Below are 18,862 nucleotides of genomic sequence, written 5' to 3' on the forward strand. Positions count from 1 at the left end.
GGGTTGAAGACAATCCGAGGGAAAGAGCGCACAGGAATCAGGTCATGCTGCTGTTCTGCACCTGCAATTTTTGAACAGTGCAGTTGATGAAACCGGAGATTTATCTGTGGAAATCAAGTGACCCAAGAATCGCACGTCGCTGGGACAGGAAAGAAAATGTTCACCAGGAAAGGGAACCGGCCCGGCTGCCGAGAGGACTGGCCGTTGCAACCTCAACCTCGGAGAATTGACCACCGCGTTCTTTTGGCGTCTGTATATCCGTAGCGTCAACAACAACACGATGCCCAAAAATACTGCGGCGCAAGATGTAAACACCAAGGCTGAGACGGCAAACACGGCCATTTTTAACGCTGTTTTCTCGATAGCGTCAGTGTGTGGAATGGGAGGGATGATGATGACAGTTTGCGGGGGGAGCACGGGGAGCAAAACCGTTGTTATTTTATAGCGGACCCGGAAAGGCAGCCCGATCAGTTTTTTATCAGATCTCCCGTCCCGAGCTCGTGGACAGAGAGAGGAAACACATCAATCTGAGATTGGCGATGTGACCCTGTTGCGGTGCTTGGGGTACAGGGGTCGGCCCCAGGACAGGCTGCCTGAACCAATAGGCGGCCAGCACTGTTTAATTGGCCGACGCCACACGGTAGCGATCGAAATTACGCGGTCAGGGGAGATTGCGGAAAGCGCGAACTGCTTCTTGGGGTTTCTTGGGGCCTTTGAATTCTCCAGTTGTCAAACTTTCGAACTTTTGCGACTGGAGAAACATGACAGGCGCCGACATCTCTTGTTCGGCAGACTGACTGACTGACTGACTGGTTGGGGTGTGTCGTCGTGTCCGTTGGACCCAATCTCTCTTTTGTTATGCGCTCTCTCTCGTCGTTCGTTACAGCCAACCCACTCTCTCTCTGCCCATTCGCGCATGAACAGTCACTCCTTTGATTCCGCCCGAGTCTCCGCATCCCGACACCTACCTACGAACCAGTCTCGGTGTACTCCGTCTCTGACCACCCGCGCACCGCGCGCGCGCTGTCTTGTCTGTCTTGTCTGTCTTAGCCTGCCTTCGATAGGAGGAGGGGCCTGAGGCTCAAGAGCCTGACCTGACCTCATTTCATCACTGACCTGGCAGTTCAAGCATCACCATGGAACCCCGCGGCAGGTCCCCCGTGCTGTCGTCGCGTGTTGCACAGAAGGGAGGCAGCATGAATATATGCATCCCCCTTCGACCACGGCACCATGACCGGAAGACTGCAGCCGCCGACATTGACCTCAAGGCACAGGGTCAAGACCCTGTTGACCGTTACTCCAGGCCTGCCGCAGATGCTTTGTCTCTGTCTGGGTCAACGCCGCCCCAGAGCCCAACCATGGCCAACTTTGGCGTTGGTGGAGGTCCCAAGGTTATCATATCAGATATGATGACCAAGCCTCATAGCCGCCCTCAGCTCAAGTCTATGGACTCACGCAGCAGCCTCAAGAAAGCCAAGGACCAAGACACTGCTGAGTACCAGCCTGCAGACAAGGACTTCCGCAAGACCCATCGGGTCGTTGGGTCCATCGACTCCATCCTCACCTCCACAACCTGTGTCAACACGGCCTCTTCCTGCAGCCGCGCAGAATCACGCCTTTCCCGGGAGATCCGCATCGAGGTGGAAGATGCTGACGACGGAGAGGCCCCGATACTTGCCTACCACCCCAACCTCGCCAACATGTTTTACTCGGAAAGCAGAAATCATTTGGGTGTGCCATCCGGACCTAGTTCCAGCATGACTTGCAAGAAGCTGGAGGAGGAAGGTGAGCTGGACGAGGACAGGCTCATTGATGAAATCTCGTCCTGGGTCCTGCGGAACACTTGTGGCAAGGATGTCGATGACTGCGCGGCTCCTTTGATGATATGGGATTGCACATACCGCTATGTTCAGGAGCTTTCCAGCGTGGCCCAGGATGGAACCATGGGAATCGTGCAGGCAACGTCTGGACAGGGGACACCAACGTCACAGGGTGGAGGTACGCCGGGAGAAGGAGGCTATGATCAACAGTCCTCCGGTGGTTATTTCAGCAAGGGGAAGAGAAAGGCTGAAGGGGGAGGCAGCGATGATGGAAGCGGGCTGGGAGGCCGGGACCACATGGGAGGAGGGGATGATGATGGGGATACCACCATGGCCGCCCAGGGGTACACCAGCAAAAACACAACAAACTTCAGCTGCCCTTACAGAAAGAGAAACCCTCTTCGATTCAACGTGCGAGACCATTATGTCTGCGCTACACACTCATTTTCCGATATGTCACAACTCAAAAAGCACATTCGTGCTCACCACCCACCCGTTCAGCGAAACGCGGGTCCATTCCTTTGCCCTCGGTGCTGCAAGGGCTTTCCTTCGAAAAACGACCTTGACTCTCATTTGCGGCAACCAGAGCCGTGCCGCCTCTCGGTTGATCACGGCGGAGCTAACCCGGAAGATGGTATTACCCAGAAAATTATTTCGTCGCTCGAGGCCAGAAGTCTCAAGGCCAAGATCGACAACTGGAAATCATTGTGGAAGCTCTTGTTTCCACATGACAGGGAGATTCCGGAGCCAGGTAGGTCATGTGTTTCCTGTCGTGATGGAATTTGACTGACATCACAACAGCGTTCATTCCCGTGATGGAGGCTTTTGACTTCATCTCCGAGTCTGAGAAGTACAAGGACCAGCTGAAAGAATTGCTGGAACTGCAGTATCGACATGTTCTTGATGGGGCAACACACATTGGAGATATCGACATGAAGATTCACCAAGGGCTGAAAAGAAGCATCAAGTCCATCTACAACTGGATTGAAACCGTGGTCCAGGATTGGGAGAAGAAAATTTCAGGCGCGGTATCTTTCTTCAATGTGAATCCGGTGGAGAATACAGTTGTGGATGTTTCCGACACGGCCAGCTGGGCCCCAAGCGGACAACGGCTGACACCCTCTCCTGCTTCCACTCCAACTATGCTATCAGGAAGCACAGGTATGGTCAGCACAATGGCCGGAACGACACTGGTCGGAACAGAAAGCCCTGGACGCGGCGCTCCTTCGGCTGCAGCAAGAAGACGTCCCAACCCCGTGAAGAGGATCAAGAGAGCCGAAGTTCTGCCCAAGACGCAGCCAACCACGCAGATCCCAGTGCCCATCCAGCGAGCACGAACTCCCCAGGGACAAGCCAGGGCGATCAACACCTCATTCCGGCCACCGTCGGTTCTGCCAAGTCAGTCTGCGCTCATGCCAGCTTCAACAAGTGGACAGATGGAGCAGCCAATTGTAGCCTTTCAGCATCCCAACTGGGACTCGCCTCCTGTCTCCATGCCCGCCAACTATGCCATTCCTTACACCACTGCCGGAGACATGTTCCAGTCTCCAGATCTCATAACAGCACCAGCCCACTACTCACCTGTTCCGATAGGACCAAGCCACCTTGAGGTTCAAAATTACCTTGCAAACCAAGAGCACCAAGGCGCAGTTCACGTCCCCACAGGCGAGGGGCTCCAGCAGCACGACATGGTTCCCCGACCACAATCCACGGCAACGATCCGAGCAAGCCGTCTCATAACACCTAGGTCTTCCGTTGCCTCGACTTGGATGCGTGACGAAAATCGCGACTCGGCTCAGACTCTCGTCGAGGATCACCCCCCAGGACGCTGTAACAACATGTATTGTCCTTCCTGTAGCAAGCCCTTGCCGGATGACATGGGGGTTACCATGCATGTCCAGTCGCCGATAGGCATGCACCACGGTGTTGTCGGACCCGGCCATCCTCACCAACAGCAGCACAGACATCAGCTTCATCAACAGCAGCAGCCACATGAGATTTACGGTCAAGGTGGCCATACCACAATGCCTGGCTTTACCCCGACTACGGGGCCAATGGAGATGCATGGCCTTCCCGGAAATGAGGAGGTCGAATGGGGTTTTCACGGAGGGGCTAACCCGAACATGTTTGGCGGACATGGAGGCCCGCAGGAGGGATACTAATAACATCAATTAGCCATGGGGAAAGCAACAAGGGGACGACACAGACGTCAAGAGGACACACTAACGAGCATAGCTCTTGCTCTATTTCCTTTGCTATATATTTTTGACATTTCTTGTATTTGACTTGCTACTAATGTAATCACTGAAGAGGGGGATGATATTGGACGTTGATGTGTCAAAAGAGGTGGACGCATATATGCGCATATACGGGGGTAGATGTATTTATACACGAGTGGCTTGGGCTTGTGGGAAGGGGGGAGTTTCTGGCTGGAGGAGACGAGTCAAGCAGAGGAGTTGCACGGTGATTCGGTGTTGTGAAGGAAGGGGATATCAAAATCACGACCGGTTATGACGACATGTATGAACATTCTTCGATTTTTTTTCTTGCGTTTGATGTATTATTTTTATTCTTAGAATCTATTGTCTAGTTTTGGGGGACAGCAGAAAGGGGTGTTTGGCTGGTTAGGGGGTTGTGTGTAGCCTAAAATTTACTTGAATTCAAATTCTTTGAACTTTCTGGTGACATGATCTTGGTGTGAATGGGGGACTGTCAGGGGGTGAGCTGGCATGCAAGACTTGAAGCACCGTGCTTTCCATATACCATTGACAGGTAGTGTGATGTCACCAGTGTACTTCACAGGGCACTCACATACATACATGAGCATTTGTTTCCTCTCTTTCCCCGTTGGCCCATATAAACCTTGGGTTATAAAGCTTCCTCCCCACGACCTAAATTCCGTTCTGCACAACCGGGCTAGTCAAACAAAATTCTAGGCAAAGTTATTTGTCTAAGCTTTATCTGTTTTTTGCCCCAGCTATATTTCTTCTTAGGTACCCAAGCTTTATCTATCTTTTTGCTTTCACCCAAGCATTCTACCAACTCTTTCCAAGCTTTTCCAACACACATTACCAGCGTCTTACTTGAATGTGTATTGAGACTTCCAAAAGTCCCTTTGAAACCAGAGAGCTCACGCGCCTTTCTGTAAAGAAGTCCTGTTCCAGTACTCACCTAAGCTGGTATCTTGTCCTCAAAAGTTCCAAACATCATACCACTGGGCACTCAAAGGAAACACAGATCAAGCATACTCGTACATCATCTGTTCCCACAAAATCTAACATGCACACAAACTCCTTCAAATTACCCCACCAGGCCCCAGTCTATCCCTATTCCCTCAAATGCCATGTCCCATGTCTCATGTGGTATCAACAAATCTCATACAAATCCCGTATCCCAAATCCTACACAACTCCCAATCCCAATCCCAATTCCATAAACCCGTGAATCCTCCCACCCACCCAAATTCCCATGGTATCATACAACTGAAGCCAATTCCCAACTCCAATCCAAACAAACAAAAACTACAAGACAAAAAAAAAATCTAAACTCCAACCCTCACACCTCAAGTATAATACTCCCCCCTCTCCGACGACCCCGAATCCGTCATCTCAAAACTCCCACTCCCCGACGTCATCCCCGACGAAATTTCACACTCCTCATACACCACCACCTCCTTCCCATCCTCCTCCTCTTCCCACTCCTCCACCGGCATCCCAACATTAGCCCCCATATCATCCAACCCCCCATCAAAAAAGTCATGATTCTCCTCCTCCCTCCCACCACCATTACCCCCCAGACCAGCAGCAGTAGGCAACCCCAACGGCGCATCCGGCGTGGGCAACGGCAAAGACGTGCCCCCAAAGAAAGGGTGGTCTTGTTGCAAAGGCTTGCTCTGTGTCAAGAACCCCATGGGCGTGTGAACAAAATCCTGACCGTGTCTCCTGACAGCAAGCCACTCTTGCAAAAACGTCAATGGTCTCGGTGCAAAGCTGTTGGTTTGGGTGTTCCTCAGGGTATGATCCTCATCAGCCGCCCCATCACCTCCATACCCCTCATCCTCCCCATCAACAAGACCCAAGCCCTTAGCCGTTCCGTCGTTGGCGTCCACACCGAGGAACGTACACAGGGCCTCGTATTCCTCCCACTCAAAATACAGCCTGCCGGCAAGAATCCCAAGCTCCGTCCTCAACCACTGCGGTGCGACCCAACCCTCTGGCAAAGGCGGCATGCTAAAGAAGTTGAGCTTGTTAAACGGAAGCATACTTCTTGTAACAGGGGAGGCATAGCAAATAAGGTGAACGCAAGGGTGCGTCACCTTATCCCGGATCATCTGAATCAGAATCTCAGCCTCCTCCGGGATCAAAACAATCGCCGTCTGCGTGAATCCGCTCCACAGAACCCAGTTCACCGGACGCAAAAAGGTGTCCTTGGCGAGATCAGTGTGAAGCTTGACCGTGCGCCCAAACTCGACCGAGACAAACAACCGCGAGGTTTGGTCCTGCGCCCTAATCTTGTGTTTTCGCCCCAGAGCTGTCTTTCTAAGGAGCTCAAAAACGTGGCAGACAGAGAGGCTTCCAACAGGTATCCTACCAGTCCGGGCAAACGTGTCGATCTCTTTGCTGATGCCGGGAAAGGTGAGAGCATCGTACATGACCGGTCTCTTGACTTGGCGAACAGTCTCAACCTCAAAGGCCACTTCGCGCTCTTGTTCCACCTCTTGCAATGCAGATCCGTGCACCGCTCTGCCGGTGTCTTGGAACCCCTTGCGGCGGTTGTTGAGCTCTTTCAAAAACCCTGCAACCTTTGGATGTGAGGAGCCCGCCTCAATCGAAAGCTTTGCAGCTTTCACCTTGGTCTTGGGCTCATACATCTCCTGCAACGTCTGCAGCTCGTTTTGCTTGATGGCTGCCACGTAGTCCGCCTGCTGGCCTGGATGAGTCAGACAGTCCGGGTTATCGATCGCTGCCTGTGTTCTTCTGCAGAAATCCATGCCCTGGGAGAAGTACAAAGGCTGCAGCTGCTCAATGCCATCGCAGGTATTGTCGAGAAGCCAACAAATGACATCGTGCGAGTCGATCTTGTCAAACACTGACTTTTTCCGAAGGTCCTTGATGACCTGGTTGACCTCTGGAGGGACGAAAAACATGACAGACTGGCTCTTCCCCAACTGACGCAGTCGCATGGCAGCTTGAACGGTGTGATCCTTGGATTGCCCTTGACCCACTGTCAAGGCACCACAGGCACCAAGAGGAAGTTTCAAATCTGTGCCCCTAGTGTGGGCTTCGTCAAGATAGACCAGGCATCTCGACAAGTCATCCGCATACGGCGAGGCCAAGAGAGGCGTTTTGCGCCTTTGTTTGTCAATGACCCATGGCTTGTTTGACGAATCGAAATACAATGCAGCATTGCAGCGTCCGTCTATGGACAGCCATGTCTTGGCGAGAGTTTCATTATCCATCTCTAGAATTTGTGCGCCGGCATCAATCAGAACCTGTATGTTACGCTCCCTGAGTAGGTAAAGCAGATCGCGCTCCGTTGCTCTCTTCCCGTACTGGTTGGTAATGACTTGGCACCGCCGGGACCGTTCGTAAAGCAGGTATGTTAGCACTTCGGCGTTGGTATGGGACAGTGTGGGAAGATCCGCCTGCTGGATAGTGAGCGGAAGCATGGTGCGGTTGTCATTGGTGCCGCTGAATCCTGTTGTGAGTGCCTTTGACAGTTTGGCGTCCTTCGTTTCGCTTGAGAAGAGTGGAATGTCCCAACCACTGGATTGCAGCTTGACCTTGAATTGCTTTGCGTGGCGTGGGAAGACGAAGTTGTTCAGATAGTAGTCAATAACCACAGTCCGGTATCGGACCGCTCTCCAGATCTCGTGGATTTGGACATTGTCCTCCACATTGATCCCATTCCACGCCTTGAGCGACTCTGGGAAGATGTCGCAGCTTTGAACCCACTTGTCATACTCGGTCGACGGATCATCGGATTTGAGCACGCGAGCAAGTGCTTGCCTAAGCTGCGGTTCCAAGATTCCGTCGTAATAGAAGACGAGACAAGTGAACAGAATCGCCACGTCTGGATGGCCCCATTCCGACTGATCACTTGGCACACCCTTGGCATGGAAAGGGACGGCCACCGGATCACGGTTTGGGTGCAACCCATATTGCACGTTCCATCTCTTCTTCAGGGTCATGATCAGGATCCGGTTCACCAACAAGCCACGGAGGAGATAGACCGTTTTCCCCACCTCGGGCCTCTCAGGACACAGCTTTCTCACCTTCTCCAACGTGATGGGGCCGAGTCTAGATTTCGTCGGGGACAAAAAGTCGACCACAGCGCGCCGCTCGCCAGCATTCAGGTAATGCATGGGGAGGATGTGACCTAGGCCGTTGGTGATGTCAACTGTCAGCCGGCGAAGCAATTCATCCTCGACGTCCTGTCGGAGAAAGTATATCAAAGGAAACCCGCCACCAGGTCTCCTCACCACTTCGAGCGACTTCGGGAAAGAAACCTGCAAACCATAAAGATGTTGGTCAACAAGGCTGAGAAGGGCCTGAACAGTGAGCCAGCGATGGGGACGACCATCGACTGACATCTGAGAGCCTGAAGGGTAGATGAGCTGGGTGCGCGTCGCCAGGGTGTAGTCGGATTCGTCCAGAATGTCTCGAGAGTGTGATTTGATCCAGGCATGAACCTTCATCATCGGTTTCGCTTCATTGATATTGCCATCAAGAAGCCTCTGCTGGCCACTCAACATGAACGAGAGATTATGTTCAGGCAAACATAGCATGACGCCTGCCGTGTCTCGGCTTTGCTTGTGGATATCAAAGTAGAGCTTGATATTGCCCCCCGTTGTTGATGTTCGGCGAGAAAAGGGCACATGGCGAACGTGGCGGTTCAGCATCACCCCAAGACGAGATTGAAGCAGCAGTGCCGTTTGGAGCAACAGGGCCTTCGGTACAATTACCCTCACAAGATTCTTCGTGTCAGCCATGAAGGCTGCGCACATCGGAATGATGCATGATGTCTTGCCTTCCCCCATGTTCATTTGCAGAACCGAATTGCTCCCGGATTCGGGCGAGATGGTGGCCCGCGTCACATCGATTTGACCGGGTCGTATCAGGAGGTTGGCCTCAATCTCCAAGAGTAACCAGTCGGGGTGTTGAGCCGGGTCCCAGTTCTGATGACCAGTGTTCGCTTCCTCGTCCTGGTAGCGAGAGACATCACCTGCCATGACACAGTCATTGAGCCGCATTTCTCGCTGAAGCTTGGTTATGGCAAGTCCAAACTGGATAAGGCCTTGGCGCATGCCTGCCCCAAAGCATGTGCTGCTGGTTGACCGCAACTGTTCGAGTAAGGCTGTGGTGGTGATGGCAGGCCACAGGCCTCCAATCCTCAGCCATTCGATTCGGCGGGACGAAACATTGGAAGTCTCTGCAACCAATGACGCCTTCAAAACCTCAAACAGATGGCTGACATCGCCCTTCGTGCCGCTGTTTGGCCGAATAGCAAGAAATGGCTTCGCAAGTTGGTCCGGGGTTTTGAGACTCCTGAGGGCCTGTAAACTGCCACTGAGATCCTGAGCATATTTCTTTCGGACCAGTGATTTGCTGTTGCCCAGTGTATCGACAATCCCCCGCAGCTCATCTATGTATCTCTTTACCTCGTATGCGGACATCTGCGACTGTGCGTTGCCGACAATGGCTCTGTCGTTGACCTGTCTGGAGGCACGACGCCCATCATTGGGCAAGCTGGCAAGAGGAGACCACTCAGCGGCAGACCTTGTCGTCGTTGTGGGTTGGGACGAAAGCCGGGGGATGAAATCCTTGCAAAGGAGGTTTACGCTTAGAGTAGGCACTTCGCCTCCGCGAACCCGACACGATAGGACCTCTTCAGCCGCCGTGACAATCGCAGGGCTGTACTCGACATCTTGAAAATGCTCATCCAGTATCAGCTGCACTTCCTTGAGATGATTCCAAAGCTCTAGGTTCCGGTATAACCGCTGCCACTCTGGAATAACCGCCTGAACTGCGACATCGACATCCAGCAAGAGATCGCTGGTTGGTAGTTCCGACAGATCTGGCTTCTCAGAGGGCCACTGAGCGAGCATGATCTTGGCAAGTTTGTGGCAGTCACTTTGACTCCGTATCTCGTGGGCGTCCTTGGCTGCTTGTATCTTCCGCCGCAGCTTCATGGTGAGGAATGCGCCCAGCTTCTCTTTCTCGTCCTCTGGTGGTGGTATCCTGAATGGCAGTAGTAGCTTGATGACGTCTTCCAATTGAGGCACCGCTGCGGGGCGGAAGTTGAAGTACAGAGGCCAAGGTCTCGGTAGAGGCAGCATTCGAAGGTTTCTCAAGATAGCAAATGCAACGAGCCCCTTCAGAAGCTTGTCATCCGTAGCCTCGCGAAAGGCCAGATTGGCGAAAAGAAACATGAGGCTGTAGCATGACTGGCTTGGATTCCGGCAGTACTCCACGAGGGCGCCCCAGTTCTCTTGGATGTCTGTGTACATCCGATCATTGAGGGAAACCTTATCATAAGCCTGGCCAAACCCACCCACGACATTTCCCAAGGCAAAAGTAGAAGCCAAGTTGGTCGGAGTTGGGAACTTGACTGGCCGCGTGCGCAAGAGATGGGTTGTTTCCATGACCCTTCTGTACAGTTTGTCCGAGTTGACACTCTTGTCGCGTGCAATGTACACTCTGTCCGTCCTTCCTGAAGAGAGCGCTGTATCGTTACTCTCAGCATCCCTCTCATACAGCTGCCGACGCGCCAATGACCTTTTGTTAAGCCAAACCTCGCCACCTGCTGGAAGAAGATCAAGTAAGTTGTCTTCATCATCTCGGGTTGGGTTGAACATCCTCAAATCGTTCGAGATTGATAAAATCTTTTGGACAACCAGTCGATAGAGAGGGTGCTGTATGTGAGTGGTAAGTTGCTCGTCCCAGAAGTCTGTCTTCATACCCTTGAGGCCCGATGGGTAGTACTCCCTTATGGGGGTAAGACTCGCAATATGCTGCAGCAACAAAATTTCTCCCCCGAGAACCGTCCAGGGGCGACAAATTCCTGACTCGAGCCAATGAAGACTTTCTTCGGTTCCAGTGCGGCCAGTCAAAGGGTCCGGTAAAGGAAAAGACGTGAAGGCGTGAATCAAAGCTTTGGCATACACCAGTACAGGTTCAGCTGCACAGTCGATTCTTCCCAAAGTGTCATTGATGTCGAACTTCCCGTATCGGTTGCTCGGCCCAACGGCAAGTTCAACATGACAGCCTGATCTTCTAAACCGAAAGCGGTCCGAGGGCAGTGGTACAAGAATGGTCCGACGGAAAGGATTGTGTACTTTTCGACAGACCAGTTTATGTTCAAGGCCGTACCAAGTGCCAGCGTCTTGCAGTGGGTCGATTTCGAGTCCAAGCTGTGGTGAAAATAGGAGGGAGTTGTGGTTGACAAAGAACAACAGTTCCAGACTGTGAACCCGAACTTCGAGTGACCCGTAAGACTTTTTCTGCGTAACAAGAATGCGGTGCCCCTGCGCGAGGCCTTGAACGATGTTGGCAATTCTCTGGAAAAGGGGAGACATAGGATTCACCATGCTCACCACCTCCCCGTCATGCTGTCGTCGCTGAGCGTAGCCTCTGTGTATGTCCACTTCCCAATTCGAATAGTGGCCGAAATTCCACTTGTTGTGGGATGGCGTGATATAGAGGCGGCCTGTCTTCAAATTCCTAATCCCTAAGTTAGCCTTGCGGCGGTCTCGCTATCAAGATAGAAGAACATACAGCCAGTGAAAGTGGTCCCATATCAAGGGACTGGGAAGATCGTAAAGATCTTTTCGACAAAAGCGCTCTCGAGGAATTAGACGAACAAGCATGTGCTCGTATTTCGCTAGCACAACCGTCTGGCCCTTTTCGGATCCGATATGCACGGTCACACGCTTCGGTGTATACTTGAGAGCTGATGGTTTAGCAGAGTTAGCCATCACAGTCACATGGGGTCGGATGTTCAGTTACGTACTGTACGTCATCGATGGAAGCGATGATTGGTACACCATCAGGGGCTGGTCGCCAAACAATTCTTTCAGCACAACCTCGTTTCGGGTATCCTGGGGAAGCCTCTGTTTTCCAGTTAACTTCATCTGCGATCCGAATGTGCGGACGTTCAACTTACTCCAACAGGTTTGCCATTGACGAGAAGTGTCCCGAGAAGAATGTTCAAATGCACGGCTTGATGTCGCTCAACATCCGTTTCAGGGAGCTCGCACCGAATCCAACCCCGACCTTCAACTTCTACAGTGGTAGTAATGGGGTCCAGGCGCTCAGCATCAGGCCAAAATTGTTTCAAGGCATTATAGAGTCCTTCGGGGTGCTGGTTGATCGACTGGATGAGAAGATTTTGAAGCTGATATGACAGCTTTGTTGCGAACACGAGGTCATGGAGGGTGGTCTGGGAAAGTGAGTCGACATCACTCGTCATGTTTTCCTGGATCGCAACAGTGGACTCGATATATGCTTCCAAGGACAGAGGATCAAGAGGTGTTGTTTGTTCCAGGTTGATGATGAATGTACGTCGACAGAGCAAAGCAGCGCCCAGTGCGCGCTCCTGTAATTGCTGCGCCGTGGATATATCTGCGCAGCTTTGAACTTCCTCGCGAAGCATCCTGAGCCAGCTAATGCATGTCCTGCGAGCTTGAATCAGCGACTCGAGGGCTTGAAAATGAAGTTGGGCCAGCCCTGCACTGCTGGCCAACTCCTGTATGCGCAAGGTAAGCACAATCGTGAGTCTCATGAGGTGCGTTTCTCTCCAACTGGCCAAGGCTGACAGGGTGGTAAGACGGGTGTTGACCTGCTCTAGAAGCTTCTGCACAAAATGAGCATCGCGAAATACCGAGTGCACAAGGCGAAGAGGATCGTCCTTGTCAGAGCTGGGACCGCATTGGAGTGCTAGATGCAGCAGCAATGACATGGTGCCTTCGCTGGACCAGTTCAAGTTTGTCGAGGCCAATTCCGTCAAGATCGAAAGCCATCTTCGCGCTGCCCCCGATACGAGACTTTTCAGGGCCAGGAACTCGTGAGGGTTCAGTCCAGAAGGGCAGTTGGGCTGTGTAGCCATGATCTCGTACGAACTCGGGCCTTGCCCCTCAACGGCGAAGCTTTTATGGCTCAATATGGGGCGGAGAGGAGACTTTTCCGGCAGCTTCAGCTGAACATGATGGGAAAAGCTTGGAGTCATGAATGCCCTACCTGTCCACATAGTTGTATCGCTGTCGATGTAAGCGTATGCAAGTCTCAGCCCGTTGGGCTTGCACAGCCCGTCTCGTCCACCTTCCCACTCGACGGGAAATCTGACAATGGAGTAGTGGGTTTGCAAGACTTGGTTACGTTAGCAGGTATCACAAAGACAAAAAAAGGCCGAGGAAAAACATACATGATTTTGTCAAAGATGCCAGAGTGAACTTGGGATAGATGTTTGCGACGGTATGGAGCTGAGAGTAGCCATTCAGCAGGCATTTTGGAGCCACACCCACAGCAACCTCCGGGCTTGCAAGCTTGGATATAAGCATCAACGTTGTGTCACGATAGTTCGCGAAGGCTGGGGGGCACCGGAGCTCAAACACTGCGGCTTTGGCAAGGTGAATATCAGAGGGGAGAGATTCCTCGTAGATCTGGATCCGTATCTTCTCCAGCTTGTGCATTGCTCGACACCGCGGGCAGTAATGGTCATCGTGGAAGCTACGTCCAAGGGGGTCGTCTTCGTCCACGATGAGGATGCATGAGCTTCCATCTATTCATAGATTAGTTGCCATATTTCGTGTATGTCCAAGTGGAAAAGGCTTTACATACCAACCTGCCGAGTCAGGCTCTGGAACTCCTCAGTCTTCTTTTCCCACTCTTTGCGTTTCAATTCTTTCCTTAAAACATCTGCATGGGTGATATCTGCATACGAGTTACGCATGGCAACAGAGTCGGGATGCATGCCGTCGAAATATCTCGCTGCAAAACAGCTGGAAGAAGGATCATCGAATATGGTGCATCTGGGAAGAGAACTTGCGTGGATTCTCTGTGAAATATGCTTCTGGACGGCTTGCAGGCGGACCATATCTTTGTAGGTGGCCAAATGCAAGACATTGAGCGACTCGGGTGTGAAGACAGGATGGTAGTCTGTCAAAAGGGGGAACTGGAAGCAGGTCGTTTGGTCAAGTCTCATCCACATTTCCATTGCATTGAGAATGAGGATACTGAGTTGCTCGGGATTGCCGTGAAATAGGGGAAGTGCGGTCTGGAGATAGGTTATCAACGACTCATTTGGCGAGCAATCTTGAAGAAGCATCTCTTGCTGGGTAACGTGGAATAAGGGCTGCGCAAATTCGCTCAGATGCTTGTTCGTAACAGAACCCAGATCAAAGTGTTCCGGGGCCACCCATCTGCGGCAATGCCCCCTCGTCGTCTTTCCCCAGTTCGTCTGTAGGTCCCGCAACATGCTGCCGCTGAGTTCCAATGGTAGGTTCAGGTCGGCGGGGCTGGCCCTCTTTGGCAACTCGGGAATGGGCCTTGCATGGGCCTTTTTGAACGCCTCCCACTCGGTAGCCACGCGCCTGGTGGCATCATCAATGATCTTGTTGATTCCTGGAGTGAGCTTGCCGAAAAGGATGTCAATATCTGGCAGGGTGCCTGCAGATTTCACATTGCCCCTATCCACATCCAGCTTCACCAGCCGACGGCAGAGCTTGGTTTTGAGGAAGTGAACCTGATCAGCTTGCAGCGATGCCTGTGCCGATTCCAGGAAGGTGGCCAAGGTGTTGCAAATGAAGAACTTGTACTGGAAACGGCCCATCTCTGCCCCCAAAACGAGCGAAAGATATCGAGCGATGGAGACTCTGAGGACGAGCCAGTATGGGAGCCGGCGCCAGGGCTTGCGCGCTTGATGCCAAGAGATGTCGTCACGAACTCGCTTGCGGAGAAGAGGTGTCGAGATTCGGCGGCCGTTCTCTTCCAGGACGGCCATCAACATGGAGCTGATCATGGTTGGACTCGACGTGTCTCGATACTCGTGGATGTCAGCTCCTGCTTTGAAAGTATGAGCAGCAAACATCTTTGTCGACTCGAGAGATGCTTGCTCCAAAAAGGTCGCCAGGCTGCCCTGAAATGCTCCATCTTCAAAGGTCGCCAGCGGGATGGCAACAGCGCTTCCTGGAAAGTCCCACTGCAAGGCGTTCTCGGCGGCGAGGACATCGTCATTTCTTGGCGAGGTTTCGAAGACTTCAAAGACAACCTCGTCGCGGACTCCGAGTCGGTGGACCAAAAGAGCGGCATTTTGACTGCTGATGTGAAGGATCACGGCATTTCCTTGGGCTAGATGACGAAACTCCGACAGCAGAGTCGTTCTGTTGACTCGTCCGTTCCGATTAACAGTCTTGGACGATTCGAGGCACAAGCGAATATACTCCCAGACCTTGGAAATCGCGGATGGATGAGCGCCAGGTTGGTACGGCTGTCGAAACGCTTGGCACATAATGCGCACATTGCTGATCAAGTGATCGGTCAACTGAATTTCAAGATCACTCAGATTGCCATCTTCAGACGGCGGAACGCGCAGCGGTAACGCTAGGTGGTTGTATAGTGCGATCTCCATGATGGACTCGCGACTTGATTGGACAACTGTTGTTGGTTGACCATGCGGATTTGGTGTAAAGGGTTGTTCAGAGAAAAGCTTCGTGAAAGAGAGAGAGAAGAAAGAAAGGAAAGGAAGAAAGCGAGCGACAGACAGACAAAATTGGCTGCCTTGCAAACGGAGTTCGGTCGTGGATTGCAGTCATGAAGTTTCAAATCGGGATTTGGCTGGAGAGGACACTAACAAGCACCAAAGCTCAGCGCCAGCGTGGAGCAGGCTATACCCTAACCCTGCTGTTACCAACACAAGTGTAATTAACCTCAGACAGTGAGGCCTACAGTCGGGTTGAAGTCGCGGCCCAAAGTCTTCCAAACTGTCCTGTATGGAAGCTGCGTTTGTCATCTGTGGCAAGATTGGGAAAAAAACAAAATCCATTGGCTGGGACGCTGCATGTCCAACAGCCTGAGGTCCGCCACCGTTCCGGCCACTTTTGACACCCATCTCTGCCAGCTGGAGGGCTGCAGCCTCGAGCTGCCAGTCTGCCACCAAAACGATCATTTCTTCTTGACCCAGCCTTGAAATGAGCGATCAACTCGTGGCGATTTGTCATTGGGGAGACTTGCATCCTATCGCTGTTGCGCGACTGTGGCGCACAATGCAGAGCTAACATGAGCAGGTTCTTGTTCAATCACAATTCTGAGAGCTGACATCCATATGCGGCCTCCGAGTTGATAAATCACGCATTTGCTGCTGTTATCTGGATATATAACTCGTCTACTTCTGACTGGCAAGTAAGGTAACTCACATCTCCCCAAACTCTTCTCCCTTCCACTCCTGTCAATGGAGCACTCGGATCACCCCCATGACCTAGACGGGTCTTCGTATGACTATGGGTGTCTGTACAGTCATGAAACTTCCATGATGGAACGACCGCCATCGAGTACGATCCCGACAGCTTTTTCAGTCTCAGATTGGCCAGCTCCTGATCTCAGTATCTCCAGTCTGTCCAGCTACGAAGTTGTTGAGGACATACATTACACTGAACTGTCACCGGAAGCTGGTTACTATCTTCCTTACTCACAATTGACAGGCGATCTGCCCTTTGGCCAGTATTATGACTTCGGTGATCCCATCCCAGGGAACAGCACCCGACAACCCATCAATGACGATGCAGTGGACTTAGCGGCTTCACAACTTGGACATCTCCCAATCTCGCCGGTGTCCCAGGATGCATCCAGCTATCAGAACCTACCGGCCCCAACCACGAAGCAAACCTACGAATGCCTTGCACCGGGATGCAGCCAAAAGTCATTCAGCCGCTCAGCCGATCTCGAGCGACATTACAAGCAGGTGCACATTCCCGAAGACGAGAAAAGAAAGTACCGCTGCGACTACAAGAAATGCCCTCGCCACGAAGCACCCTTTGGCAGGCTAGACCACTTTAAGGAGCATCTCCGTGACTTCCACAAGGAAGATCTCATATCGCGACCCAAAAGACTGGATACAAAGTGGTGGGAAAGCCGCGCACCACGTGCAGTCTTCAACGGATGGTGGCGCTGTAATAGATGTCTGGTGGTGCGCGTTGACATTGAGACCGACGGTTACACCTGCCCAGCCTGTGGCGATCCTTGCGAGAGTGATAGAGTCAGGGTTCGAGAAGCCGCAGCTGGGATGTCTCAACCAAGAAAGAAATTGACGGCGACAGGGTAGTAGCATGGGTTCAAGGGCCTTGTGTGGAGGAACGATGCTGTATATGACTGCTCTCAATATCTCTTTAGTACTTAGCTATCTTACCAACCTACCTGTTAGTCTTATGACTCATGAAGTTTGAATCAATATATTCATGTCTCAATTTCCAATTTTTCCGTCATCTCCACCTTGATGAAGTACCAGAAAGAAAAATTAGGTAGCACGCTCCTGTCTTGGCACCACAACCTTTATTGCATGTAAACAACCAACAAAGGGGCAAAAAAGGGGCTCATGGCAACCAGATGTAACCCTAAACCCAACACATGTCACCTCGATCCTTTGTCTAAAGCATCACCATTCACAACATACAAAAAAAAAAAACGTGCCCTTCGTGTACTATTAATACTACTCTACCGAAAAAAGCACCATAACCAATCATCCCACACGACGAATAAAAGCATCAACCAGCCAAGGATACCAACGCCACCATCCCTTCCCCAACCCTCTCTCCCACGCCCCCCTTCACAACCACCAACCAAAAACTTCCCCCCCCCCCATCAAACAGTAACATTTCCCCCATACCACCCCCTCACATTCCCCCTCGGCCAAAAATCACAATAAAACCACCACTCCTGATCCGGATTCCCCACGCACCTCTCCCCGCTAAAAGCACACCCAACCCTCTCCGTAGCCTTCCAAACCGTCTGCGTAAAGTGCGCTCCCCCCAGCAAGTCCCCAGCAACGTAAGCATCAATCTCCTCCTGCGAGTTCCAGGCCTCAAACGCCCAGCCTATCTCCGCCGTAAAATCAGGTTGGTGCGTAGGCGGGTAGTACCATGACCAGTAGGCGTTTTCGCCGTATGGGCCCTAGAACAGAGAATTAGACACTGACCAGGGAAGGGGGGGATAAAGAACAAAAAAAGTACGGCATGGTTAAGCCGGCATCCATTCGCCTTTTGCAACGCAAAAGCGGCGAGGTTCGCGTCCCAGGTCAGCGGGCGGGCGGCGTGGGCGGAGCGGTAGGCGTTGGCTGTGGCGAGGATGGTCGAGATGAAGGAGGGGTTGGTCGGGGGTGGGGAGGACTGTCGGGGAAGGACTTGACCACCCGGGGAAGGGGAGGAGGTGGTGGTTGTGATGAGGAGAGGAAGGAGGGAGAAAAAGTACATTTTTAAGGAAGGATCAAACTGGCTAGGCAAGCAGCTGGAAATGAATTCTGGGCTGAGGTTGGCGTTTTTTTACGAGACTCGGGAGGATGTTGAAGGCGATATATGACTGAAGAAAAAAAAAGACAACGACATATGGTTTTGGCCGTTGCGCTGGGTGCTGCGGCTAACATTCCAGTCAGGATGAGGTTGGGCGCTGAGTTGAGACATCGATCTCATGGGCGTTTCGTCATTTGTGAGACAGCTCTTGGGTGGGTCGCGAGTAATTCTGGGAAGGAGTGTGACGGCTGTGGCGGCGTCACCATATATATACCACTGGAGCGAGCCAAGCCAGGAAGCTTGGCTCACTTGTAGCTTTTGATAGCAATCACAACAGGTTTGGCGCAGTGGTCTGCCCTGCCGTGACATTTGAGCCAAGCTTGCACGGGAGCGTGGGTTCGAGCCACGCTCTTGGAAAGTCTGAGCCCGCTTTGCATGTACTCTGGAGCTTGCTGCCGGGAAGACCGCGCTCGGGTATATGGAGTGGTAGGACTTTCAGTTACCATATATATGCCCTCTTCTCGATGATAAATGGCACTCGAAGGCCT

General features: G+C 52.2%; 5 protein-coding genes across 5 annotated transcripts; 2 read left to right on the plus strand and 3 right to left on the minus strand.

Annotated features, from left to right (window-relative positions):
• The first annotated feature begins 672 nt into the window (after window positions 1-672).
• Window positions 673-4,494, plus strand: QC762_606220 (uncharacterized protein). Its single transcript, XM_062892313.1, has 2 exons — window positions 673-2,571; window positions 2,622-4,494. The coding sequence occupies exons 1-2, from the start codon at window positions 1,137-1,139 to the stop codon at window positions 3,980-3,982; spliced, it is 2,796 nt and encodes a 931-aa protein (XP_062740837.1). The 5' UTR covers window positions 673-1,136; the 3' UTR covers window positions 3,983-4,494.
• An 887-nt stretch (window positions 4,495-5,381) lies between these two features.
• On the minus strand, window positions 5,382-13,066 carry QC762_0097080 (uncharacterized protein; the record flags this gene model as incomplete). Its single annotated transcript, XM_062884136.1, has 4 exons — window positions 5,382-11,541; window positions 11,596-11,770; window positions 11,831-11,930; window positions 11,984-13,066. 4 exons carry the CDS (start codon window positions 13,064-13,066, stop codon window positions 5,382-5,384), a joined length of 7,518 nt encoding a protein of 2,505 aa, XP_062740838.1.
• A 35-nt stretch (window positions 13,067-13,101) lies between these two features.
• On the minus strand, window positions 13,102-15,445 carry QC762_0097090 (uncharacterized protein; the record flags this gene model as incomplete). The annotated part of the gene is made up of 4 exons (XM_062884137.1): window positions 13,102-13,157; window positions 13,241-13,597; window positions 13,657-14,439; window positions 14,641-15,445. The coding sequence occupies 4 exons, from the start codon at window positions 15,443-15,445 to the stop codon at window positions 13,102-13,104; spliced, it is 2,001 nt and encodes a 666-aa protein (XP_062740839.1).
• An 819-nt stretch (window positions 15,446-16,264) lies between these two features.
• On the plus strand, window positions 16,265-17,134 carry QC762_606250 (uncharacterized protein; the record flags this gene model as incomplete). The annotated part of the gene is made up of 1 exon (XM_062892314.1): window positions 16,265-17,134. The coding sequence occupies one exon, from the start codon at window positions 16,265-16,267 to the stop codon at window positions 17,132-17,134; it is 870 nt and encodes a 289-aa protein (XP_062740840.1).
• A 536-nt stretch (window positions 17,135-17,670) lies between these two features.
• Window positions 17,671-18,434, minus strand: QC762_606260 (uncharacterized protein; the record flags this gene model as incomplete). The annotated part of the gene is made up of 2 exons (XM_062892315.1): window positions 18,039-18,434; window positions 17,671-17,979 (listed from the first exon to the last, which is right to left on the minus strand). The coding sequence occupies exons 1-2, from the start codon at window positions 18,276-18,278 to the stop codon at window positions 17,671-17,673; spliced, it is 549 nt and encodes a 182-aa protein (XP_062740841.1). The 5' UTR covers window positions 18,279-18,434.
• Window positions 18,435-18,862: the final 428 nt, after the last annotated feature.

Source organism: Podospora pseudocomata, chromosome 6 (genome assembly GCF_035222375.1).
Source record: "Podospora pseudocomata strain CBS 415.72m chromosome 6, whole genome shotgun sequence".
NCBI lineage: Eukaryota > Fungi > Ascomycota > Sordariomycetes > Sordariales > Podosporaceae > Podospora > Podospora pseudocomata.